This window comes from Schistocerca americana, chromosome 8 (assembly GCF_021461395.2).
Source record: "Schistocerca americana isolate TAMUIC-IGC-003095 chromosome 8, iqSchAmer2.1, whole genome shotgun sequence".
NCBI classification, from domain to species: domain Eukaryota; kingdom Metazoa; phylum Arthropoda; class Insecta; order Orthoptera; family Acrididae; genus Schistocerca; species Schistocerca americana.
Genome location: NC_060126.1, coordinates 437,228,925 through 437,254,498, shown reverse-complemented (window position 1 = coordinate 437,254,498; position 25,574 = coordinate 437,228,925). Strand labels below are relative to the sequence as shown.

General features: G+C 43.2%; 1 protein-coding gene and 1 pseudogene across 1 annotated transcript in view; one reads left to right on the top strand and one right to left on the bottom strand.

The window, feature by feature from the left end:
• Window positions 1-2,805: 2,805 nt before the first annotated feature.
• Window positions 2,806-25,574, bottom strand: part of LOC124544790 (dehydrogenase/reductase SDR family member 11-like) — an 89,780-nt gene continuing 67,011 nt past the window's right edge. The window contains exons 5-6 of the mRNA XM_047123472.1: window positions 5,279-5,425; window positions 2,806-3,163 (exon numbers count right to left, since the gene is read on the bottom strand). Coding sequence (XP_046979428.1) covers window positions 3,122-3,163; window positions 5,279-5,425 — 189 coding nt within the window. The 3' untranslated portion in view covers window positions 2,806-3,121. The remainder of the gene's footprint in view (window positions 3,164-5,278; window positions 5,426-25,574) is intronic.
• Window positions 8,573-8,690, top strand: LOC124546220 (annotated as a pseudogene).

The window sequence follows — 25,574 nt, the reverse complement described above, 5'->3', positions numbered from 1 at the left end:
CAGCAATTACTGTTTATACTCACTCCTTTTCTTTACAGCAAATATCTCCTGGATAGGTGAAGGCAGATTTCTTTGATAGAACTAAGCACTACACGGATGATATGTACAACAAACTGCCCTACCTGGAATTAGAAGATATAGCGAATGCTGTCATCTTCATGTTGTCCCAACATCCGAGAGTACAGGTAAAGCTTATTTTGTTCTATGAAACCCGCAGACGTGCACTAGTTCACACAAGCTCATGTATTTCGCAAACTATCGTTTATCAAGTGATCGTTTTTTTTTCAATATGTCGTGGCTACTGTGCACTGAAAATTCTAATTTTTTGCTGTACTTCTTCCACACTTCACCTTCCGCTTCGTTTTATCTCGCCAATTCAACATTGGAAACGAGGAGACCGATGATTTTTTGTTCCAGGTTCATAATATTCTAATGCACCCGACCGCTGATGCGATGTAGAAGGGATTCGCCGTGGCAAAGTGCAGATAAATGCTCTGCATTTTCGTTTCAGATAAATTGCTTTCTGTTGTGCAGTTATGTTATTTGGATATGGAATACGTGTCTCTTAATAATATTGCTTGAGGATGCAGTGGTAAGAAATTATGAAATGGTACTTAAAAATAAATTATTTTAGAGTTTCATGTTTTTATTTGTTAGATGATTAGTACAGTGAACTTACTTTTTCGTGGCCACTCGAGATAATACACGTACAGAATATAAGTATTCTTCTTAATTAATATGTCGGTGAAATAATGCCAATTTGGTTGCAATTGATTGAATATTTGACTGTTAACGACATAAATACGACTACACAACTTTCTGCAGACGATCGAGAGATCATTAACCATAGCGAAAATGATTTACAAACTGTCATTTTGATGAATGAAATAGTTAATGATTACAGACTGAATATCTCTGGTGCTAAGACAACAACTGCTGATTTTTCCTACCCTAGATCAGCGAGTGAAAATCGAAATAAGTAGTCATACCACTGTATAAGTTAACCATTTCTACTCGTTAGGCTATGGAATCATGTATGGCGCCACTGTTGATGCATCTCGATCGATACGAAAACAAACTTAGCCTCAGGGAGGTGTGACAACGAGCGCTTAAGCGTCCCTGGGCTGCAGTAACAGACTGAATAATTTCTTTTACCCCACCATACATTTTTCAACCTTTTCGTCATTTGCAGTGTTTGCAGGCATACATACACTTATCACTGTGGTGGACTGTGGTTTCGTGTGTATATTCTCTGTGGTGATCCGCTCATAGAGCTGTTTATAGTGCTCGTAGTTTTCACGCATTCGTATTGTTCGTTATTAGACCTACTCCTGCAGTACCCCTATTTTGTTTTTTATTGAATATCCTATATTCACCTAACCATACAGCCTACGCTTCCTGCGACTGTTCTTCTCTTACTCACTATATCTAACTTTAAGCTATCAATTAATCTTTTAAAGTTCGCTAACTTACCGACCGGAATAGAAACTGGACTAGAGGATCTGTCATTCCACAATCTGGCCCTTAGAAGGTTAGATTTTTTTTTAAATTTGTGATGATAACGTCCCGATTAGTAGTCTTTGGCTGAAGATTCGAATGTGGGACCATTTTCCTCTGGTCTATTAAAAATTAAAATAGTTTGTTCCATCTCTCATTCATTCGTCTGACTATATGTCCCCAACACTTCCATTTCGTTCAAATAATTAAGTCTTCCACTCTATTTTATACACTCTAGGTATGTGATAAAACAGTTTTATGTATGTTCCAGTATTGCAGTTTTTTTTAAGTCAGCCTATTGTTGGTACGGTTAACAACAACGTTTTGTTGCGCAAGCTACAGTTTGCCTTCCTTCTTCAATCTCGTACGTTCCGCAAGACCACAACTTCAAATACCCTATGTACTTCAGAATGTCCTACTATTGGACATTTACGCAAGCAGTTCAAAATTTCCACTTCACGTTTTCACTATCGCGTCTTTTAAAGATGTGCTTATTGGATGAACTGTGTGCTTTTTGAAGTCTTTTTTTTTCGTGGTGGTGACCATATGTAGTTCAGGCCTCGTTAGCTTATGGTGTGTCTGTGTCTGTACTAGGTAGTCGGCAGCAATGGAAGACGATGGGGTATATGGCGAGGGTAACCATGTGCGTGTGATCGCACGCAGATATATTGATTTCAGTCACAATGGAATGTTGGTAGTGGTCAGGAAAGTGACTTATTGCTTAAAATGGTTATGTTCTATTTACCAGTTCCTTATTACTTCACTGGCACCCTGATCATATGTTCAAATGTGTGTGAATTCCTATGGGACCAAACTGCTGGGGTCATCGGTCCCTAGACTTACACACTACTTAAAGTAACTTACGATAAGAACAACACACACACCCATGCCCGAGGGAGCACTCGAACCTCCGGCGGGAGGGACCGCGCAATCCGTGACATGGTGTCTCTAACCACGCGGCCACTCCGCGGGACCCACCCTGATCAATGAATTAACACTTACATATAGTCGATCATCATTACTTTCTTATTCACTGCAAGGTTTCTTTCTTTCCTGTTGCTATACTGGAATTCCTCATCCTAGTGTCCCCATGCCACTTCTTGAATAAAAAATATGACAGCGATGTGTTGAGAGAGTTTTACTTTCTCATTAGCGTCCACGGAGGAGTACGATGATGGAGAAGTTGTAGACCAAAGCTCAGGGAAACGCTATGGCCGTGCCGTTGTTAACTTTCGGAACTCGACATCGATTTACAATTCTAAGCAAATAAATACTTTTTTTTATTTTTCTTTATTGTTGACCCCTCATTTCACGACCACAGAGCCATTCGTAATTTATATGCATTAACAATATTAAGTTACACAAAATCGTACGTCAGCTCCTGCAACAGTGATGTGGCTTTTCGGATTGAGTACCCAATCTTCTGCTGGGCATTTAAGTTCTGTTGCGCACGGTAGGCCCATCCTATAGCCACAGTCTTCAAGAGAACCAGTTCTATTTTTTTGTGTACAGTTCTTGCGCTGATTTGAATGAATGGTTGTGTAGAAATCAGTAGAAGAATTTCCTGAATCGCATATTTGGTTATCAATATAAATCTCATCCGGAGTAGTTCATGATGATACCTCTACATAGGGTTTCCAGTTGGCAGGATGATGATGTCATGAACCTGGAACAGAAATGTAAGGATGTCATTACCTTTATGTTTTCTTTCGGGCAATAATTCATTAAAAACTTAGCAAAATTCCAAAAGAGACGAAAATTAATGTTAAATATCTATCACTATAAGCAGACACCATTATTCGACCTGCAAGTTCGCATATACTCTTCTCTTTGCTAGCCTTAACTCCGAATCTTCACAGGGTTGGCTTCTTAATTTTTGGAACTGGCAGTATTAGTGGATGCTTCCCCTGGGATCTAAACGTTCGAACACCATACAGTACTGTTCCCTGTTCATCAACGAATCTTCTCTTAAAAGCTTACAATTTCCTAAGACAGACTTCATTTTCCTTTACAGCTTTACGTTTGTAACCTATCGTACTTTTTGGAACTGAATATTTCTCGCGCCCTTTCCCTTCTTTCATTTCAAAAAGTCTGATTTTTTCTAAGACCTCCTTCACGTTATTTTCACCCTACTTGAATTCTTACTTTGCATCTTTACATGTAAAAGAAAAGAACCAAAAAAATTAGATTTCGTGAAGGCTTTTGTCACTGTACCTCACAAAGGGGCTTTTAATGAAATTCTGTGATTATGGAATATCGTCTGAGTCATGCGGCTGGATTCGTGATTTTCTATCAGAGAGACCACAGTTCGTAGTAATTCACGGAAAGTCGTCGAGTAAAACAGAAGTGATTTCTGATGTTCCCCAAGGAAGTATTATATGCCATCCGCTGTTCCTGATCTATATCAACGATTTACGAGACAAGCTGACCATCCGTTTTAGGTTGTTTGCTGAAGATACTGTCGTTTACAGTGTAGTAAAATTTTTGGAAGATCGAAACAAAATTGCAAAACTATTTAGAAATGATATCAGTACGGTAAAAAAAGTCGTGTGACTAGGGCCTCCCGTCGGGTAGACCGTTCCCCGGGTACAAGTCTTTCGATTTGACGCCACTTCGGCGACTTGCGCGTCGATGCGTATGAAATGATGATGATTATGACAACACAACACCCAGCCCCTGAGCGGAGAAAATCGAACTCGGGCCCTTAGAATTGACATTATGTCGCGCTGACCACTCACCTACCGAGGGCGGACACCTGTATGGTGTGAAAATTGGGAATTGACCCTAAATAATGAAATGTGTGAGATCATCCACTGAGTGGTAAACGGTATCCATTAAATTTCGGTTACAGGACAAATCAATCAAATCTAAAGGCCGTAAATTCAACTAAATACCTAGAAATTACAATTACGAACAACTTAAATTGGAAAGAACGCATAGGAAATGTGTGGAAGGCGAGCCAGAAATTGCGATTTATTGGCGCAACACTTAGAAGATGCAACAGATCTGCTAAGGGGACTGCTGCCTACGCTATATTTGTCCGTCCTCTTATGGAGAACTGCTGCGCGGTGTGGAATCCTTACCAGATAGGACTAACGGAGTACGGCGAGAAAGTTAAAAGAAAAGCAGCACGTTTTGTATTATCGAGAAATAGGGAAGAGAGTGTCACGGTCTTGGAGTGGATATCATTAAAACAAAGGCGTTTATCGTTGTGGTGGGACCACCAACTTCCTCCTCCTAATGCGAAAATATTTTGTTGACGCCGACCTACACAGGGACAAACGATCATCATAATGGATACCAAACGTGTCACTGTGGTAGTTTAACATTCCTATTGTTATTTCCTGGGTTAGACATTATCGCAGCCTACAATATAAAGAATAGTATCCGTTGTATCTAAAGATACAATCAAAACGTAATATTGCTTATTTGCAAACAAAGCACAGCAATTCAAAGTTACGTTTGTGAACCAAAAACTCACTAGGAACAGATGATCTGTTGGCACTCCAATACGGACTGTTTCTTTCATCTCACTGGCCTCCTGAGAACAGTACAAAGTATCCTTTCCTGATACAGGGTGTGCCAACCCTTATGGGGTCTAGGAGAGGCTCAGGTAATACCAGACAGCGGACGGTATCGGACAAAAACTGTGTCTATACTCCAGTGACAGTACGGCTCTGTACTGTGGAGGATCAAGACCACTCACGCAATTTTGAATCAAAGTTTCAGACAACCATCAAGAAGAATGAGTGTGGAAAGAAGTGGGATACTGAATATCTACCTGGACACGTGGATGCTGGGACAACATGTAGATTGCAGCTTCCGCGACGTCTTCCGGCTCCATGTAATCCATCTTATCGAACAATTCTGGTGTCCATTTGTTGGTATTGGAAAGAATATCAGTCTTCACCAGTCCCGGAGATATTTCCTGTGCAGAAAGCATCAATAAGTTTAAACGAATATTTTTGATTAGGAATTTCTAATTTGCTACATATAATCTACAAATTGAGGGAGGGAACGCACTACTTATTACCAAAGAAAGATACTCATCTTATTAAATGTGTTATAACAAATTTAAGGGAGACCAGTTTTATTGTTTCATTATTTAGAGGGTGTACTGATTCACTGAGTGGAATTTACTAAAACCTGCAAAGTATTCGACAGAGGGAACCTTAGTACCAGGACGATCTGTTACAGGGTGGTTGGGATGTTTCTATGCAAATAGGGTTTATAGTCTTTGTAAAATACAATTTATATTTGTCGGTATTCAGTTTGTTTCCAAACATAAAAACAGTGGCCTAGGGGCAAAACAGGGGTAGCTTCTGTGACTGGCAATCACAATGTTCCCTGTTCGATTTCAGCCACTGTTTGAATTTTAAATAAAAATAATCAATCATGGCAGTTAAATACTTCCGGTATGGTGAGAGTTTCGCTCTGTCAACGGCCTAGTCAAAGAGGGCGTAGGAGCAGAGGTTGGAGGCATCTTTATGTTCTAAGAAGCAGAAGAATCACCGATGAGCGACGGCTTGAAAAGACAGAAGGCAGTGGAAACCACCGCATTAAAGAGACAAAGTGGGAGGTGTAATGGTGATCTCTCCATTATGAAAAGATTTTGGGCTAGTCCCCCATTCGGATCTACAGGAAGGGACTGACAAGGGAGAGGTGACTATGAAAAGAAAACTAATGAATAACAAATGGGTAACATTTTAGGAATCGGAGAGTGGAATATCAGAAGTCTGAATGCGACAGAGAAGCTAAAAAATCTCAAAATAAAATTGTTAATGTTCAGTTTAGTTGTAGTACGGGTCAGTAAAGTCGAATGGAAAGACGATAATATCACCAGGAGCAGAAAATGGTGTAACGGGAGAATAATATGTCATGAAGCTAGAGCAGAGAGTTAGCTACTGTGAACGGTTTAGTAATGTTATTATCCTCATCAGAATTGACAGCAAACTAATGCCAAAGACAACAGCACAGATAAGCATGCCGACGTCACAAGTAGGTGGAGAGACAGAGAATCCGTACGAGGACACTGGACGAGTAATTCAGTAAATAAATGGATATGAAAGTCTAATTCTCTTTACATTACAACGCTGGAGTAAGCAAACGGAGACGAACATCTGATAGTCATGAAGGATTGGAATGCGGTTGTAGGAGAAGGAGTAGAAGAAAGGTTTATGAATATGGGGGAATAAGGGCTTCGTAGTAGGAACGAGAGAGAAACACTGAGTTCTTCAATAAATTTCAGCTAGTAACAGCGAATGCCCTGTTTAAGAATCACAAGAGGAGGAGACATACTATGAAAAAGGACGGGTGACACGGAAAGATTTCAGTTAGCTTACATCATGGTCAGACAGAGATTCCGAAATCAGATACTGGGTTGTAACGCGTACCCAGGAGCAGATAAAGACTCAAATCACAATGTATTAGTGATGAAGAGCATGCTGAAGTTTAAGAGACTAGTCAGAATCAATGCGCAAAGAAGTGGGATATGGAAATACTTAGGAATGAAGCGAGACGTGTAAAGCTTGAGGTACACTAAGGCTATAGACCCTGCGATAAGCAATAGCTCAATGGGCAGTTTAGTTGAAGAGCAATGGACACATCTAAAAAGAGCAATCACAAAAGTTTGAAAGAAAAACATAGATACAAGGAAGGCAACTGCAAAGAAACCATGGGTAACAGAAGAAATATTTCAGTTGATCGTCGGAAGAAGGAAGTAAAAAAATGTTGAGGTAAATTCAGGAGTACAGAAACCCAAGTTCGCAAAGGCGAACTGACTGCTTGAAATATGTGAAGAAATCGAAAAAGAAATGACTGTCGGGAGGACTAACTCAGTGTAAAGAAAAGTCTAAACAGACATAGGTGAAATTAAAAGCAGGGGTGGTAGCATTAAGTGTGCAATGAGAATTCCGTTGTTAAATGCAGAGGAGAGAGGGGATGGAAAGAGTACATTGAAGGTTTTTATGAAGGACTTGCCTCAAGATAGAAGAAGAAACAGGAGTCGAAAAGGAAGATATAGGGGATCCAGCATTAGAATTTACAAGAGCTTTGCACTAATCAACATCAAATAAGGCAGAAGTTTCCAGAATGATATTTTCACTCTGCAGAGGAGTGTACGCTGATATGAAACTTCCTGGCAGATTAAAACTGTGTGCTCCACCGAGACTCGAACTCGGGACACAGTTTTAATCTGCCAGGAAGATTCATGTCAGCGCACACTCCGCTGCAGAGTGAAAACCTCATTCAGGAAACATCCCCCAGGCTGTGGCTAAGCCACGTCTCCGCAATATCCTTTCTTCCAGGAGTGTTAGTTCTGAAAGTTTCGCAGAAGAGCTTCTGTGAGGTTTGGAAGGTAGCAGACGAGGTACTGGCAAAATTGAAGCTGTGAGGGCGGGTCGTGAGTCATGCTTGGGTAGCTCAGTTGGTAAAGCACTTGCTCGCGAAAGGCAAAGTTCCCGAGCTCGACTCTCGGTTCGGCATACAGTTTAAATCTGCCAGGAAGTTTCGACGCAGAAGTTATAGATAACATTCCACCAATATTTTTAAATTCATAGGGGGAATTGGCAAAGGAACGACTGTTCACGTTGACATGTAGAACGTATGAGACTGTAGATATACCATCAGATTTTCGGAAAAGCATCATTCAAACAGTTCCGAAAACAGCAAGAACCGACAAGTGTGAGAATAACCGCACAATCAGCTTAGCAGCTGACGCATCCAAGTTGCTGATAAGAATAATATACAGAAGAATGGAAAAGAAAATTTAGGATGTGTTACATGACGATCAGTTTGGCTTTAGAAAAGGTAAAGGCCCAGCGAAGCGGTTCTGACATTGCGGTTGATAATGGAGGCAAGATAAGAAAAATCAAGACACGTTCATTGGACTTGTCGAACTGGAAAAGGTGTCCAACTCTATAAAATAGGGCAACTGTTAGAAATTCTGAGAGAAATAAGGGTGAACTACAGGGAAAGACAGGTAATATATAATATTTACAAGAACTAAGAGGGAACAACAAGAGCGGAAGATCAAGAACTAAGTACTCGGATTAAGAAGGGTATACGACAGGGATGTGCCAACGGCCTTGCCGCAGTGTTAACACCGGTTCCCGTCAGATCACCGAAGTTAAGAGCTGTCGGGCTGAGCTAGCACTTGGATGGGAGACCATCCGGTCTGCCGAGCGCTGTTGGCAAGCGAGGTGCACTCAGCCCTCATGGGGCAAACTGAGGAGCTGCTTGATTAAGAAGCAGCGGCTCCGGTTTCGGAAAATGACATACGGCCGGGAGAGCCGTGTGCTGACCACATGCCCCTCCATATGCGCATCTTGTGACACCTGTGATCTGAGGATGACACGGTGGCCGGTCGGTACCTCTGGGCCCGCTACGGCCTGTGGACAGAGTTTACGTTTTACGTTTACATGCGACAGTAATGTAATCTTTCGCCCCTGCGGTTCAATCTACACGTGGAAGAAACGATGACGGAAATAAAAGAAAGGTTCAAGAGTAGGATTAAAATTCAGGGTGAAAGGATATCAGTAATATGATTCGCTGATGACGTTGCCATTCTGAATGAAACTGAACAATAGTTGCAGGATCTGTTGAATGGAATGGGCAGTCTAATGAGTACAGTATACGGACCGAGAGTAAATCGATGAAAAACGAAAATAATGAGGAGAAATGAGAACAGCGGCAAGCTTTACATCAGAATTTGAGATCTTGAAGTAAAGAAAATTAAGCAATTCTGCTACCTAAAGAACAAACGTATCCCTGTTGTACGGAGAAAGGGCGACATAAAAAGCAGAGGAAATCAGAAATTGGACTGTTGTTGTTGTGGTCTTCAGTCCTGAGACTGGTTTGATGCAGCTCTCCATGCTACTCTATCCTGTGCAAGCTTCTTCATCTCCCAGTACCTACACCAGACTACATCCTTCTGAATCTGTTTAGTGTATTCATCTCTTGGTCTCCCTCTACGATTTTTACCCTCCACGCTGCCCTCTAGTTCTAAATTGGTGATCCCTTGATGCCTCAGAATATGTCCTACCAACAGGTCCCTTCTTCTAGTCAAGTCGTGCCACAAACTCCTCCCCAATTCTATTCAATACCTCCTCATTAGTTATGTGATCTACCCATCTAATCTTCAGCATACTTCTGTAGCACCACATATCGAAAGCTTCTACTCTCTTCTTGTCCAAACTATTTATCGTCCATGTTTCATGTCCATACATGGCTACACTCCATACAAATACTTTCAGAAGCGACTTCCTGACGCTATACTCGATGTTAACAAATTTCTCTTCTTCAGAAACGCTTTCCTTGCCATAGCCAATCTACATTTTATATCCCCTTTCCTTCAACCATCATCAGTTATTTTGCTCCCCAAATAGCAAAACTCCTTTACTACTTCAAGTATCTCATTTCCTAACCTAATTCCCTCAGCATCACCCGACTTAATTCGACTACATTCCATTATCCTTGTTTTGCTTTTGTTGATGTTCATCTTATATCCTCCTTTCAAGACACTGTCCATTCCGTTCAACTGCTCTTCCAAGTCCTTTGCTGTCTCTGACAGAATTGCATTGTCATCGGCGAACCTCAACGTTTTTATTTCTTCTCCATGGACTTTAATACCTACTCCAAATTTTTCTTTCGTTTCCTTTACTGCTTGCTCAATATACAGATTGAATAACATCGGCGACAGGCTACAACCCTGTCTCACTCCTTTCCCAACCACTGCTTCCCTTTCATGTCCCTCGACTCTTATAACTACCATCTGCTTTCTGTACAAATTGTAAATACCCTTTCGCTACCTGTATCTTATCCCTGCCACCTTCAGAATTTGAAAGAGAGTATTCCAGTCAACATTGTCAAAAGCTTTCTCTAAGTCTACAAATGCTATAAGCGTAGGTTTGGCTTTCCTTAATCCTTCTTCTAAGATAAGTCGTAGGGTCAGTATTGACTCAAGTGTTTCAAGATTTCTACGCAATCCAAACTGATCTTCCCCGAGGTCGGCTTCTACCAGTTTTTCCATTCGTCTATAAAGAACTCGCGTTAGTATTTTGCAGCTGTGACTAATTAAACTGATTGTTCGGTAATTTTCACATCTGTAAACACCAGCTTTCTTTGGGATTCAAATTATTATATTCTTCTTGAAGTTTGTGGGAATTTCGCCTGTCTCATACATCCTGCTCACCAGATGGTAGAGTTTTGTCAGGACTGGCTTTCACAAGGCTGTCAGTAGTTCTAATGGAATGTTGTCTACTCCCGGGGCCTTGTTTCGACATAGGGTTTTCAGTGCTGTGTCAAACTCTTCACGCAGTATCATATCTCCCATTTCATCTTCATCTACCTCCTCTTCCATTTCCATAATACTGTCCTCAAGAACATCGCCCCTGTATAGATCCTCTATATACTCCTTCATCCTTAATGCTTTCCCTTCTTTGTTTAGAACTTGGTTTCCATCTGAGCTCTTGATATTCATGCAAGTGGTTCTCTTTTCTCCAAAGGTCTCTTTAATTTTCCTGTAGGCAGTATCTATCTTACCCCTCGTGAGATAAACCTCTGCATCCTTACATTTGTCCTCTAGCCATCCCTGCTTAGTCATTATGCACTTCCTGTCGATCTCATTTTTGAGATGTTTATATTCCTTTTTGCCTGCTTCCCTTACTGCATTTTTGTACATTCTTCTTTCATTAATTAAATTCAGTATTTCTTCTGTTACCCAAGAATTTCTACTAGCCCTCGTCTTTTTACCTACTTGATCCTCTGCTGCCTTCACTACTTCGTCCCTCAGAGCTACCCATTCTTCTTCTACTGTATTTCTTTCCCCCATTCCTGCCAATTGTTCCCTTATGCTCTCCCTGAAACTCTGTACACCCTCTGTTTCTTTCAGTTTATCCATGTCCCATCTCCTTAAATTCCCACCTTTTTGCAGTTTCTTCAGTTTTAATCTACAGTTCATAACCAATAGATTGTGGTCAGAGTCCACATCTGCCCCTGGAAATGTCTTACAATTTAAAATCTAGTTCCTAAATCTCTGTCTTACCATTATATAATCTATCTGAAACCTTCTAGTATCTCCAGGCTTCTTCCATGTATACAACCTTCTTTCATGATTCTTGAACCAAGTGTTAGCTATGATTAAGTTATGCTCTGTGCAAAATTCTACCAGGCTGCTTCCTCTTGCATTTCTTAGCCCCAGTCCATGTTCACCTACTACGTTTTCTTCTCTTCCTTTTCCAGTCACCCATGACTACTAAATTTTCGTCTCCTTTGACTACCTGAATAATTTCTTTTATCCCATCATACATTTAATCAATTTCTTCATTATCTGCAGAGCTAGTTGGCATATAAACTTGTACTACTGTAGTAGGCATGGGCTTCGTGTCTATCTTGGCCACAATAATGCGTTCACTATGCTGTTTGTAGTAGCTTACCCGCACTCCTATTTTATTTATTCATTATTAAATCTACTCCTGCATTTCGCCTATTTGATTTTGTATTTATAACCCTATACTCACCTGACCAAAAGTCTTGTTCCTCCTGCCACCGAACTTCACTAATTCCCACTATATCTAACTTTAACCTATCCATTTCCCTTTTTAAATTTTCTAACCTACCTGCCCAATTAAGGGATCTGACATTCCACGCTCCGATCCGTAGAACGCCAGTTTTCTTTCTCCTGATAACGACGTGTTCTTGAGTAGTCCCCACCCGAAGGTCCGAATGGGGGACTATTTTACCTCCGGAATATTTACCCAAGAGGACGCCATCATCATTTAGCCATACAGTAAAGCTGCATGCTCTCGGGAAAAATTACGGCTGTAGTTTCCCCTTGCTTTCAGCCGTTCGCAGTACCAGCACAGCAAGGCCGTTTTGGTTAGTGTTACAAGGCCACGTCAATCAATCATCCAGACTGTTGCCCTGCAACTACTGAAAAGGCTCCTGCCCCTCTTCAGGAACCACGGGTTTGTCTGGCCTCTCAACAGATACCCCTCCGTTGTGGTTGCACCTACGGTACGGCTATCTGTATCATTGAGGCACGCAAGCCTCCCCCACCAGCGGCAAGGTCCATTGTTCATGGGTGGCGGGTGGGTGGGGGTTGGGGGTGGGGGTGGGGGGGGGGGAATTGGATTACTGGATTACATGCAGTAAATAATTGAGGATGTAGGTTGCAAGTGCTACTCTGAGATGAAAATGTTGGTACAGGCCGGCCGAAGTGGCCGTGCGGTTCTAGGCGCTGCAGTCTGGAAAAGCAAGACCGCTACGGTGGCAGGTTCGAATCCTGCCTCGGGCATGGATGTGTGTAATGTCCTTAGGTTAGTTAGGTTTAACTAGTTCTAAGATCTAGAGGACTAATGACCTCAGAAGTTGAGTCCCATAGTGCTCAGAGCCATTTGAACCATTTTTTGTCGGCACAGGAGAGAAATTCCTGGCGGGCTGCATCAAACCTGTCACAATCCGATGATTCAAAAAAGAAAATAGAAAAATAAAATAAAAATAACCGTAGAATATGGTCTCCGTAGTCGGAGTGAGAGAGGAGAAACGTTGAGTTCGGTAGTAAATTTTAGCTGACAATGTGGAAAATAGTGTTTAAACATCGCAACAGCTTAAGGTACACTTGGAAATGGCTTTGAGAGACGGGATGATTCCAGCTGGATGGTGAGACAGAACATTCGAAATCAGAGACTGTCGTTGTCTGAGAGCGTATGCAGATTCAAGTCATGTTGTTAGTATTGATGAAGTGTAGACTGAAATTTAAGAGAATCGTCCGGAAGACTTCATACGGATTTAATGGTATGTATCCCGGGTACTAATCATCGTTTAACCGAGCGCTTAGGCTTAACTTTCTTGTTCCACTAGCGTGCTTGCGACTCCGTGTACCACATTAATTGTTGTAGGGTGTTTGCTTTGAGGTGTTTCACGGCGTACACGCATAAAACGTGATTCATCTTAAAAAGACACCTGTAGCCATTCAGCGGAAGTCCAATTTGCTGTACTGGCGTGCAAATTGCAGCCTCCGTCACCCATGAACAGCAGTCAGCATGTGTGCGTGTACCAGGCACCTGCTGCAGAGGCCCATATGTTGCAATGTTCGCTGCACGGTCGTTGAGGAGACGCTGTTGGCAGCTCCTTGGTTTATCTGGGCGGTATCATATTAATGAGTTATGAATAATTTAAATAATCTTCTTTGTACTCGTGAAACACGTTCTGATGTCGATCTGTGGCGACAGAGTTCAGGGAGACGAGTATACAGAAGAGGAGTGCAGGGCGGCAGGTACCGCTGGCCCATGGGGACACGGGTGGTAGGAGTGGTCGGTGGTTCAGTTTGTCGAAAGTGGCGGTTTAGTTCCGTATGATAGACATCACGTGTTGAACTGCTGAACAGTTGCTTGAGCGGTAGATCGACCGCGCTAGTAAATCGCATTGAGATATTTATTATCATTGATAATGTGATTTATGTTAAGGGGCCCAACAGGTTCGGTAGTGAACTTGGACAGTGAAACTGTTATGTATGAGACGGAAATATGGGGCCCGTGGAAAAAGGGTGACCCGGCTGAGTCACGCAATTTGACTCTTAGTCTGATCACGAGGTGTGACCATTAACTGCACGCGTTGATAACGTAGGCTAACGTGAGGATCAATGAACTATACTTGACGCGATGTATCTAGAACATGCTAGGTGATTAGAAAGTTAGTAGACAGGAATACAATATACTAAGCTTTAATTCAGCATCAGCAGTGAACGTCGATCTTGACTTTGTACAACAATATTTACAAGTGCAGTTATAGACTGAACTGCGAATACTTCTTTACAATTCTGATTGCTTCACAAATATAGATCAATTGTCAATGCATAAACTGTATGTGGCGCCTGGCTAGGTCGTAGCTACTGACTTAGCTGAAGGCTATGCTAACTGGTGTCTCTGCAAATGAGATCTCTGAAACTATAACGAGTGAACCATTCCTATTGAAGTCGACTGTAGAACTGGGCAGTGCGCTAGCTTGTGTCGTAAGACCAGCCGAGTGGCGGCGCTCGGTCTGCTAGCGTCGACAGTGGCGACTCGCGGGTCCGATGTGTACTGACGGACCGCGGCCGATTTGAAGCCTACAACCTAGCAAGTGCGGTGCCTTGCGGTGACACCACAGAAACTATAGGTCTTATTAGCGGTTCAGTGAGTAATCTATGTTTGACGGGCATGTGAACTGGTTTCAGTCTATCAAAGAATGTTTCATGCCTGTTTTGCTGTGTACCTGCTCTGATATAGCTCAAATTCCTTAGTTTCAAATGAGCACATAGTTAGGCTTAACTTGTACTGAAACACAGATGAACCAGTGGGTTGGCTAAATCAATTTTCGTACATGGGCCACATCTATTGAAACATCAGAGACTTTCAGCAAGACGCTTTAGACCTACACATAATGGGAACAGGTAATCATGGTAGTGTAACCAGCGCAGCGCACTTCACTGGTCTGGCGGAAATGGAAAGTTTCGTAATCCTGCTGCTCGATCCGGTGCGTCACCTGATAATCATGGACAAGAGCAATCACAGAACTCGGACAGACAAATATAGGTACAAGGACCGTAGTTGTGAAGAAACTGTTGGTAATACACACATCAAAAATAGTTTTGCATCACCTCGGTTCTGAGAGTTCGGGAACCAGGACAGAAAATTGGAATAGAGACCAATATAAACATCATTTCCGCCCTTTTTATTGCTCATGAAAACCACACATTGCATGTTGTACCACCATACAGCGAGACCTTCAGAGGTGGTCCAGACTGCTGTACACGCCAGTATCGCTAATACCCAGTAGCAAACGTCCTCTTGCATTTATGAATGCCTCTATTCGTCGTGGCATACTATCCACAAGTTGATCAAGGCACTGTTCATCCAGATTGTCCCTCTCCTCAACAGCGATTCGGTGTAGATCCCTAAGAGTGGTTGGTGGGTCACGTCGGCCATGAACAGCCCTTTCCCATATAACCCAGGCATGTTCGACAGGATTCATGTCTGGAGAATATGCTGGCCACTCTAGTCGAGCGATATCGTTATCCTGAAGGAAGTCATTCACAATGTGTGCACGATGGGGGCGCGAATTGTCATCCAAGAAGACGAATGCCTCGCCAATATGTTGCCGATATTGCTGCACTATCGGTCGGAGGATGGCATTCACGTATCGTACAGCCGTTACGGCGCCTTCCATGACCACCAGCGGCGTACGTCAGCCCCACATAATGTCACCCCAAAACAGCAGGGAACCTTCACCTTGCTGCACTCGCTGGACAGTGTGTCTAAGGCGTTCAGCCTGACCGGATTGCCTCCAAACAGGTCTCCGACGATTGTCTGGATGAAGGCATATGCGACACTCATCGGTGAAGATAACGTGATGCCAATCCTGAGCGGTCCATTCGGCATGTTGTTGTGCCCATCTGTACCGCGCTGCATGGTGTCGTGTTTTCAAAGATCGACCTCGCCATGGACGTCAGGAGTGAAGTTGCGCATCATGCAGCCTATTGCGCACAGTTTGAGTTGTAAAACGACGTCCTGTGACTGCACGAAAAACATTATTGAACATGGTGGCGTTGCTGTCAGGGTTCCTCCAATCCGTAATCCGTCATAATCCGTAGGTAGCGGTCATAGAATGCAATAGTAGCCCTTGGGCGGCCTGAGCGAGGCATGTCATCGACAGTTCCTGTCTCTCTGTATCTCCTGCATGTTCGAGTAACATTGCTTTGGTTCACTCAGAGACGCCTGAACACTTCCCTTGTTGCCGCGCGGGATTAGCCGAGCGCTCTAACGCGCTGCAGTCATGAACTGTACGGCCGGTCCCGGCGGAGGTTCGGAGTCCTCCCTTGGGCATGGGTGTGTGTTTGTCCTTAGGATAATTTAGGTTAAGTAGTGTGTAAGCTTAGGGACTGATGACCTTAACAGTTAAGTCCCATCAGATTTCACACACATTTGAACATTTTTTGAACTTGCCTTGTTGAGAGCCGTTCCAGGCACAAAACAACGCGGACGCAATCGAAACGCGGTATTGACCGTCTGTGCACGGTTGAAGTACAGACAACACGAGCCTCGTGCCTCCTTCCTGGTGGAATGACTGGAACTGCTCTGCTGTCGGACCCCCTCCGTCTAAAAGGCGCTGCTCATGCATACTTGTTTACATCTTTAGGCGGATTTAGTGACATCTCTGTGGTTGTGATACAATTTCCACTGACAACGTCTATCTTCAGGAGTTCTGGGAGCTTTTTTGATTGTAGAAGCAATACTAAATTGATTGACGAATGAAGCAAACACAAAAAATCCTAGGAATAGAAAGGAGTATAGCAGTAGAAATCACCTGCGAATAAAATGAATGTAAGTGCAGCGAAGATAAAACGAAATGGTTGCTGGAAACGTTTGAAGAAACCGAGAAAGTAATGGTCGTCGGAAGGTCAGATTCAACAGTACATAAAAATCAAAACAATCTTCCGTGAAATTAAGAGCACAACGGGAATATCATTTTCAAGCGAAGGTCGGATAGCTGGAAACCAATTAAGGCGTCTACGATGGGAGTAGATATGGAAGACATAGGTGATCCAATATTAGGCTCAGGTTTTAGTACAGCTTTTGGAGTCTACCAATCAAATAAAGCGGAAGGCATGGATAACATTTATATGAATGAGTGATGTCTTTTCATTCGGACAAGTCCTAAAGAACAGACACCATGCGGAATTCACAGCTGTGATACGTATTATGTGAATTGACGCTGGAGTGGAGACAAAGGAAAGGGAAGGGAAGGAACTCATGATGTCAGCTGCATCGGGGCTTTATGCGGAGTCAGCGGCGCCATGTGTGCAAGATCGGGATTCGAACCCGGGATCTGTTACTTATTAGGCACTTGCATTAACCACTGCGCCACCCTCCTCGATGGGCAACAAATGCACCACCTTCAGTGCGAACGTGAAGGAAGGATGGAAGATTGATTTAATGTCCCGTCGACATCGAGGTCATTAGAGACGGAGCACAAGCTCGGGCTGTGTAAAGGATGGGGAAGGAAATCAGCCGTGCCTTTCCGAGGAACCATCCCGGCATCTGCTTGGAGCGAGTAAGGGAAATCATGGAGAATCTAAAGCTGGTTGACCGGACGCGGGTTTGAACCGTCGTCCTCCCGAACGCGAATCCAGTATTCCAGCCACTGCACCACCTCGCTCGGTGCCCCGAAGGAGTCTCAAAGTAGCGAGCGTGCAGGACATGGACGGAGACTGTGGATAGGTGTCGCTGGGTGGGAATTTGGGTCGTCCGAGGGATGCACCGAGGTAGTCCGCGCAATTATGACAAACAAAAAATGGTTCAAATGGCTCTGAGCACTATGAGACTTAACATCTCAGGTCATCAGTCCCCTAGAACTTAGGACCACTTAAACCTAACTAACCTAAGAACATCACACACATCCATGCCCGAGGCAGGATTCGAACCTGCGACTGTAGCGGTCGCGCGGTTCCAGACTGTAGCGCCTAGAACCTCTCGGCGACCAGCGGACGGCAATGACAAACACTGTGTGCGGATGCCACAATGGTTAACACAGTTGCCCAGTAGGCAGCAGATCCCCGTTCGAATCCCGGTCTGACATATATTTCCACTCGGCGCCGCTGGCCGCATTAAGTCACGATGCAGCTGACATCATGGGTTGCTTCCCTTGCGCTTCCTTTCCCTCCACTCCACTTTCAGTTTACGTAGCCTGGATACCATTTATGAGGAATATTTTAAATCTATGAATTTTTTTTTAATTTGAAAAATTTGTAACGCTTGGATCGCAATTTTTTCTTTCCTTATACAATTAAAGCACGATTACCAGTTTCGGTTGCCTTCTAGAATCACCTTCACATCATCCAAACAGAAAAAATTCGGTGTATATGCAGTGAAAACTACCATTGTTAGCTTTAGTCATGAAATTACATGCACTGGTTTTGTGAGCCAACAAGATTATGACATTTCGTACTTTGTAACTCCATAATGTCATAGCCTTGTTGGCCCACAATAGGAATGTCACAGTCATGCTGGTCATAGTCTCGTTGACCCACAATACGAATGTCGTGGTCTCGTTGGCCGACAATATGAATGTTTGCAATTGCACGACTACAAAAAAAAAAAAAAAATTGTTCAAATGGCTCTGAGCAGTATGGGACTTAACATCTGAGGTCATCAGTCCCCTAGAACTTAGAACTACTTAAACCTAACTAGCCTAAGGACATCACACACATCTATGCCCGAGGCGGGAGTCGAACCTGCGACCATAGCGGTCGCGCGGTTCCAGACTGTAGCGCCTAGAACCGCTCGGCCACCCCGGCCGGCCTGCACGACTACAGTTAATGGTAGTTTTTACTGCATATTCACCGCTTTTTTTCGGTGTGGACGATCTGAAGACGGTCGTAGAAAGCAACCGAAAATAGTTATCTTGCTTTAAATGTGTAAGGAAAGAAAAATTTTGCGGTATAGGAGTTACAAAATTTTGAAATTAAAAAAAAAGGTTGTTTCATAAATTACGTTAAGATCTCCCGTCTGCTCCCTACACATCAGGCTTCACTTAAGTTTTAAATCACTGGGGGAACTGGTAACCAAACGACTATTTAAATGGGTATGTAGAATCAACGGGACCCCCAATTTGCCTAATTCCAGCATTTATTTCCTGTTGAGGTTGTTTTCTTTTTTTTTCTTTCTTCTTTTTTTAATTTCTGTTTCTTCTCTGTCCTCCTAGCACAGTAATGATTCTACCTTGATAACACCAAAGCAAGTAAGAATCGAATACGATGGACTTTCGGTGTCATTTGTGAGCCTTAGTGCTAAACAAAGGAGACAGTACCAACTCTCCTGCAGTTCTAAACTCCTTAATACCCAGCAGAGACACTCCGCCACCTGCGGCAGCGGTGGAACGACGTCACTACCCGACGACAGTAGCACCGTTACGTGTAAACAGCTCGGCTTGATGAGCCTGTTTGATTTCGAAATGCGTCTGACCACGTCCGTGTAACCTCTGTGGAAATTTCCAGCTTTAGGAGTCGAAACGTTAGCGGATGAATCTGAAGAGCATAAATCCAAGACGCGGCATAGTGCACTTTTTCACGGCCCATGGCCCGTATCCCGTGTATCTCCACAGGTTTGGCCCAAAACAAACTCATACTTGTTCCTGTGGTGAGAGTCACACACCTGAACACACAGTGCTCATCTTCGATGCCCTAGGACACATAAGGCCGAATTTAGGAAACCAGGGACTTAGGACAGTTAATACGCAGAAAAGATGACTGGAACTCTATAAATGAAATCGTAGACGAAGTATCACGAGCGCTATATGCGCCATACGAACAGTAGAGAGATCATACGTCAGAACAAGACAGGTTCCACATCGGACATGCCGACCGGAGTGGCCGTGCGGTTCTAAGCGCTACAGTGTGGAAACGAGCGACCGCTACTGTCGCAGGTTCGAATCCTCCCTCGGGCATGGATGTGTGTGATGCCCTTAGGTTAGTTAGGTTTAATCAGTTCTACGTTCTAGGCGACTGATGACCTCAGAAGTTAAGTCGCATAGTGCTCAGAGCCATTTGAACCATTTGAACTGTATATCAAAACAGATCAGCAGTACACAGAAAGCGACACAGACACGAGCACAGACACGGAATAGAATACTGTATCACACGCAGGAAGTGAAGACGAGATAAACATTCAAACATTGCAAAAGTAAGCGAAGGTTCTGCACCACTAAATCGAATCAATGAAAATGTAACTCTCTATGTAGCTCTTTGTTATACCATTTCATATCCTGTAACACTAGCTGAAGTTGTGACATTTCTTCTTCTTTCGCTTCAGATTTGACTGGTTCGAAGTTTTTTCCGAGCCCTCGCACATGCTGCAGCTGAGTGACATTGAAATAAACTCTCAATCTCCACTGTTACCTTAAGTTCGGACACACATTATAACCTAACTAATCAATACATTAAATTATTATCACTGTCAAAACAGCATATGTACACTATTGGCCATTAAAATTGCTACACCACGAAGATGACGTGCTACAGACGCGAAATTTAACCGACAGGAAGAAGATGCTATGATACGCAAATGATTAGCTTTTCAGAGCATTCACACAAGGTTGGAGCTGGTAGCGACATCTACAGCGTGCTGACATGAGGAAAGTTTCCAACCGATTTCTCATACACAACCAGCAGTTGACCGATGTTGCCTGGTGAAACGTTGTTGCGGTGCCTCGTGTAAGGAGGAGAAATGCACACCATCACGTTTCCGACTTTGGTAAAGGTCGGATTGTAGCCTATCGCGATTGCGGTTTATCGTATCGCGACATTGCTGCTCGCGTTGGTCGAGTTCCAATGACTGTTAGCAGAATATGGAATCGGTGGGTTCAGGAGGGTAAAACGGAACGAAGTGCTGGATCCGAACGGCCCCGAATCACTTGCAGTCGAGATGACACGCATTTATCCGCATGGCTGTAGCGGATCGTGCAACCACGTCTCGATCCCTGAGACAACCGATGGGTACGTTTGCATCTATACGAACAGTTCGACGACGTTTACAGCAGCATGGACTATCAGGTCGGAGACCGTGGCTGCGATTACCCTTGACGCTGCATTTACAGACAGGAGCGCCTGAGATGGTGTACTCAACGACGAACCTGGGTGAACGAATAGCAAAAAGTCATTTTTTCGGATGAATCCAGGTTCTGTTTACAGCATCATGATGGTAGCATCCGTGTTTGGTGACATCGCGTTGAACGCACATTGGAAGCGTGTATTTGTCATCGCCATACTGGCGTATCACGCGGCGTGACGGTATGGGGTGCTATTGGGTACACGTCTCGGTCACCTCTTGTTCGCATTGACGGCACTTTGAACAGTGGACGTTACATTTCAGATGTGTTACGACCCGTGGCCCTACCCTTGATTCGATCCCTGCGAAACCCTACATTTCAGCAGGATAATGCACGACCGCATGTTGCAGGTCCTGTACGGGCCTTTCTGGATACAGAAAATGTTCAACTGCTGCCCTGGCCAGCACATTCTCCAGATCTCTCACCAATTGAAAACGTCTGGTCAATGGTGGCCGAGCAACTGGCTCGCCACAATACCGCAGTCACTACTCTTGATGAACTGTGGTATCGTGTCGCAGTTGCATGTGCAGCTGTACCTGTATACGTCATCCAAGCTCTGTTTGACTCAATGCCCAGGCGTATCAAGGCCGTTATTACGGCCAGAGGCGCTTGTTCTGGGTACTGATTTCTCAGGATCTATTCACCCAAATTGCCCGAAAATGTAATCACATGTCAGTTCTAGTATAATATATTTGTCCAGTGAATACCCGTTTATCATCTGCATTTCTATGTATCTTTAATTTATTATCATTATCTAAGCAACAAGTTTAACCTGAATTGTGTACATCGGGGCGGTTAATAGATCCGCAACGGAGAGCCTCCCAGGTGGCGGATAGGGGAATGCCTCCTAGATATAGGTGGTACCGAGGAAATGAAATACTCGGGGTGGACCACAACTGCTAGTAGTGTCTGCACCCACAGTGGGCGGCTACAAAAGGCGTCTGCTCCACATGTCAGTGGCGGCCTGAACCAACATCCTGATCTGAAAAGTCAGGTTGTATTCGGCAGCATGCCATACACCCAACTACTAAACATCGTGATCGTAGGCTACAACGAGAAAAATCTCATTACTCTGGGCACCAGTCAATAGACTGGGATCGTCGTGAGCATCGGATTGCGGGGGCTCACGGACATCATGAGAAGAATCGCAGCTTCTCAAACTCTCTCAAGACCAAGCGCAAACACCACATCGGCACACTCAACGTGAGCACATTGATGAAGACAGGAAACATGACACAACTCACAGACACTCTCGAAAAATTTCAAATCAAAATATGTGCAATGCAAGAAACACGACACAAAGGAAAACCATCGAGCCAACTGAAAAACCTACGGCTTTTTGGCACAGGATTTGCAGTACACAGGTCCATCAAGGACAGCATAATCGACTTCTCGTTACCAAACGAAAGAATCAGCACCATCACAGTGAAATCAGCTAACGAATCCTACACAATAATCAATGCACATGCACCGACTAATGACTACAACAGGAAAAACCCGGACGAAATCGATGACTTCTGGACGACAATGGAAGAAATTATCAGAAAAATTCCTGCACAAAGACTCAAAATAATACTGGGAGACTTCAACGCCAAACTCGGAAAAGAAATGGAATACAGACATACCACAGGAAAACATACTCCACACAAGGACACAAACAAAAATGGAAAACACCTGACAGACTTTTGCCAAAGCCACGACCTCGCCATTATGTCAACAAAATTCAAGAAACCAACGAGGAAACTTACCATATGATAATTCCCCAGCGGAAAGCAAGAACTACAAATGTACCACGTAACAGTCCAGAAAGACTCACAAAAAGAAATTTTGAACATAGACACACGTAAAGGCTACTTCGACTCAGACCACCACCTACTACAGATCAGGATTCGTCTTTTGAACAAGAAAAAGCTCCATAAGAACAAAATTGTTACACCAGATACAGAATACCTTACGTTAGACCAGACACAAATATTAGACAAAATTAAAATGGAGAAAACGACAGACTGGACACAACTTTCAGGAAGAATTCGAAAGGCCATGAAACCAGCACAAGCACCACGCATAAGGAAACAGCGTTGGTGGAATCACACATGTGACCAACCTATTGACCAATGAATCAGTGCATGGAAAATAGAGCCATAAATCCCCAGAGAATTGGATGAACTTCCTGAAAACACAGAAACAATCAAGCAAAATCATTCGCAGCGAAAAACGACAGTATGATAAACGGCGACTGACGGAGATCGCATCGGACTTCACGAAGAACAATACAAGAAACTTCTACAGAACGTTCAGAGAAAATATGACTGAATATCAGCCACCCAACTTGTGCTTCAGAAGAACAGATGGAACCCTAGAAACCAATACCAAAAACAACTCTGACATTCTGGCAAGGTACTTTGAAAAACTCCTCAACACGGACCCCCCCCCCCCCCTTCCCCTCTATGGAAGAACTGATGACAGAAACGAATACGTACAATCCAGGTAGTGAACCTCCAACTGTAGAAGAATTTAAACAAATAATCAAGTCACTCAAGAATAGTAGAGCACCAGGAGAAGACGGCATCATCACGAAAATCTGGAAGTTACAAGACCCAAAAGTTAAGTCCCATAGTGCTCAGAGCCATTTGAAACATTTTTTACAAGACCCAGAAATCACCAAAGACATCCACAGGAACTTTGAAGATATCTGGGAGACCATGAAAATTCCTGTCGACTGGAAAACAGCCCTGATACACCAACTATACAAAAAAGGTGACAAGACTGACCCGAACAACTGCATAGGGATATACCTACTACCGGTCACATACAAGATCCTCTCTAAAGCTTTACTAAACAGATTAGAATGCCAGACCGACCAGTTGATTGCGGAATACCAAGCAGGCTTCTGTAAAGGGCGGTCTTGTGCTGAACAAATTTTAAACCTAAAAATAATTTTGCAACACAAGCAGGACCTGATCATTACCTTTCTTGACTTCAAAAAGGGGTACGATTCTATCGACCGGAAAACTCTCTTCAAAATTCTAGCTGAATACTAAGTAGACAACAAAACACAGACTATCATAGAGCAAATCTTGACCAACACGACCTCCAAAGTAAAGTTCTGTGGGGAACTATCACAGCCCTTTGAAATTCGCATAGGTGTCCGACAAGGCGATGGCCTCTCACCTCTCCTTTTCAATCAAGTGTTAGATAAGGTAATAAAAGAATGGAAAATATCACAACAGGGGATAACTTTAGGAAACCTACAGATTAAATGCCTGGCTTATGCAGACGATTTGGCGATTGTCACGAAAGATATAAACGAAACAAATGAAGCTATTGAAAAACTACACGAAATCGCTTCCAAAACTGGACTACATATCTCTTACGAAAAGACACAGTTCATGAGCGCAAAGAAACTCTCATCCCTGAACTCAAAGTACGGCATGATTTACAAAGCGGCAAACTTAAAATACCTCGGTGAAACACTACAAATGAGCGGACATAACAGAGACTCAAACGGAGAAAGAAAAACTAAACTGGACAAGGCATACAAAGTAGTGTGTAATCATTACAGCAAGAAATCTATCTCACAAAAAGCCAAGTTACGCCACTACGACACTGTGGTGCTCCCCGAAGCACTGTATGCAGCAGAGATCACACTAATCCTAGGACATACACGTATCAGACAACTAGAAAAAGTAGAACGGTAGATACTTAGGAAAATATTTGGCGCAAATAACAGCAACGGAATATGGATCAAGAAACCTTCAGGGGAACTATACAAACATACGGAAACAACCACAGAAATGATTTGAAAAGGCAGACTACAATTCTATGGACATCTATACAGAATGCCATCACACAGACTGACCAAACAGATCTTTGACTGGGTAACCACTAGAAACAACAAATGGGTGGCAGAGGTAAAAAACGACCTGAACCAACTCAACACACAAGACAGAATAAACGACAGAATAAAATTCAGAAACATCATTAAGAAAAGTAAACTACATGAGATACACTGTGACAAACAAACCGAAGAACGCAAACAAGATCATAGCCGGAAGATGAAAGAAATATGGGCAACCAAAAAGGCAAACCAAGATGAAGCCGACGGCAGCAGGAAGCCGACAAGAAGCATGGACAGAGGACCGGAAACAGAATCACAGCGAGTGAATGAGGGAAGTTGGGGCAGCAAGGAAGGCAGCAAAAGGAATTGGCAATATAGTTTAGTCCAACTGTGCTCTATAAGGGCAAAAGTGTATGTGTGTGTGTGTGTGTGTGTGTGTGTGTGTGTGTGTGGTAATCCTTCTGTAATATTTTCAACAAAAAATGTTCTAGTAATAAAACTGAATTTGTATGATATAACATATAAAATCACACAATGTACAACCAGCTTTATAATAACAGGCACCAGGTCTTTACTTGAGAAATTGAAACGTCCCCTT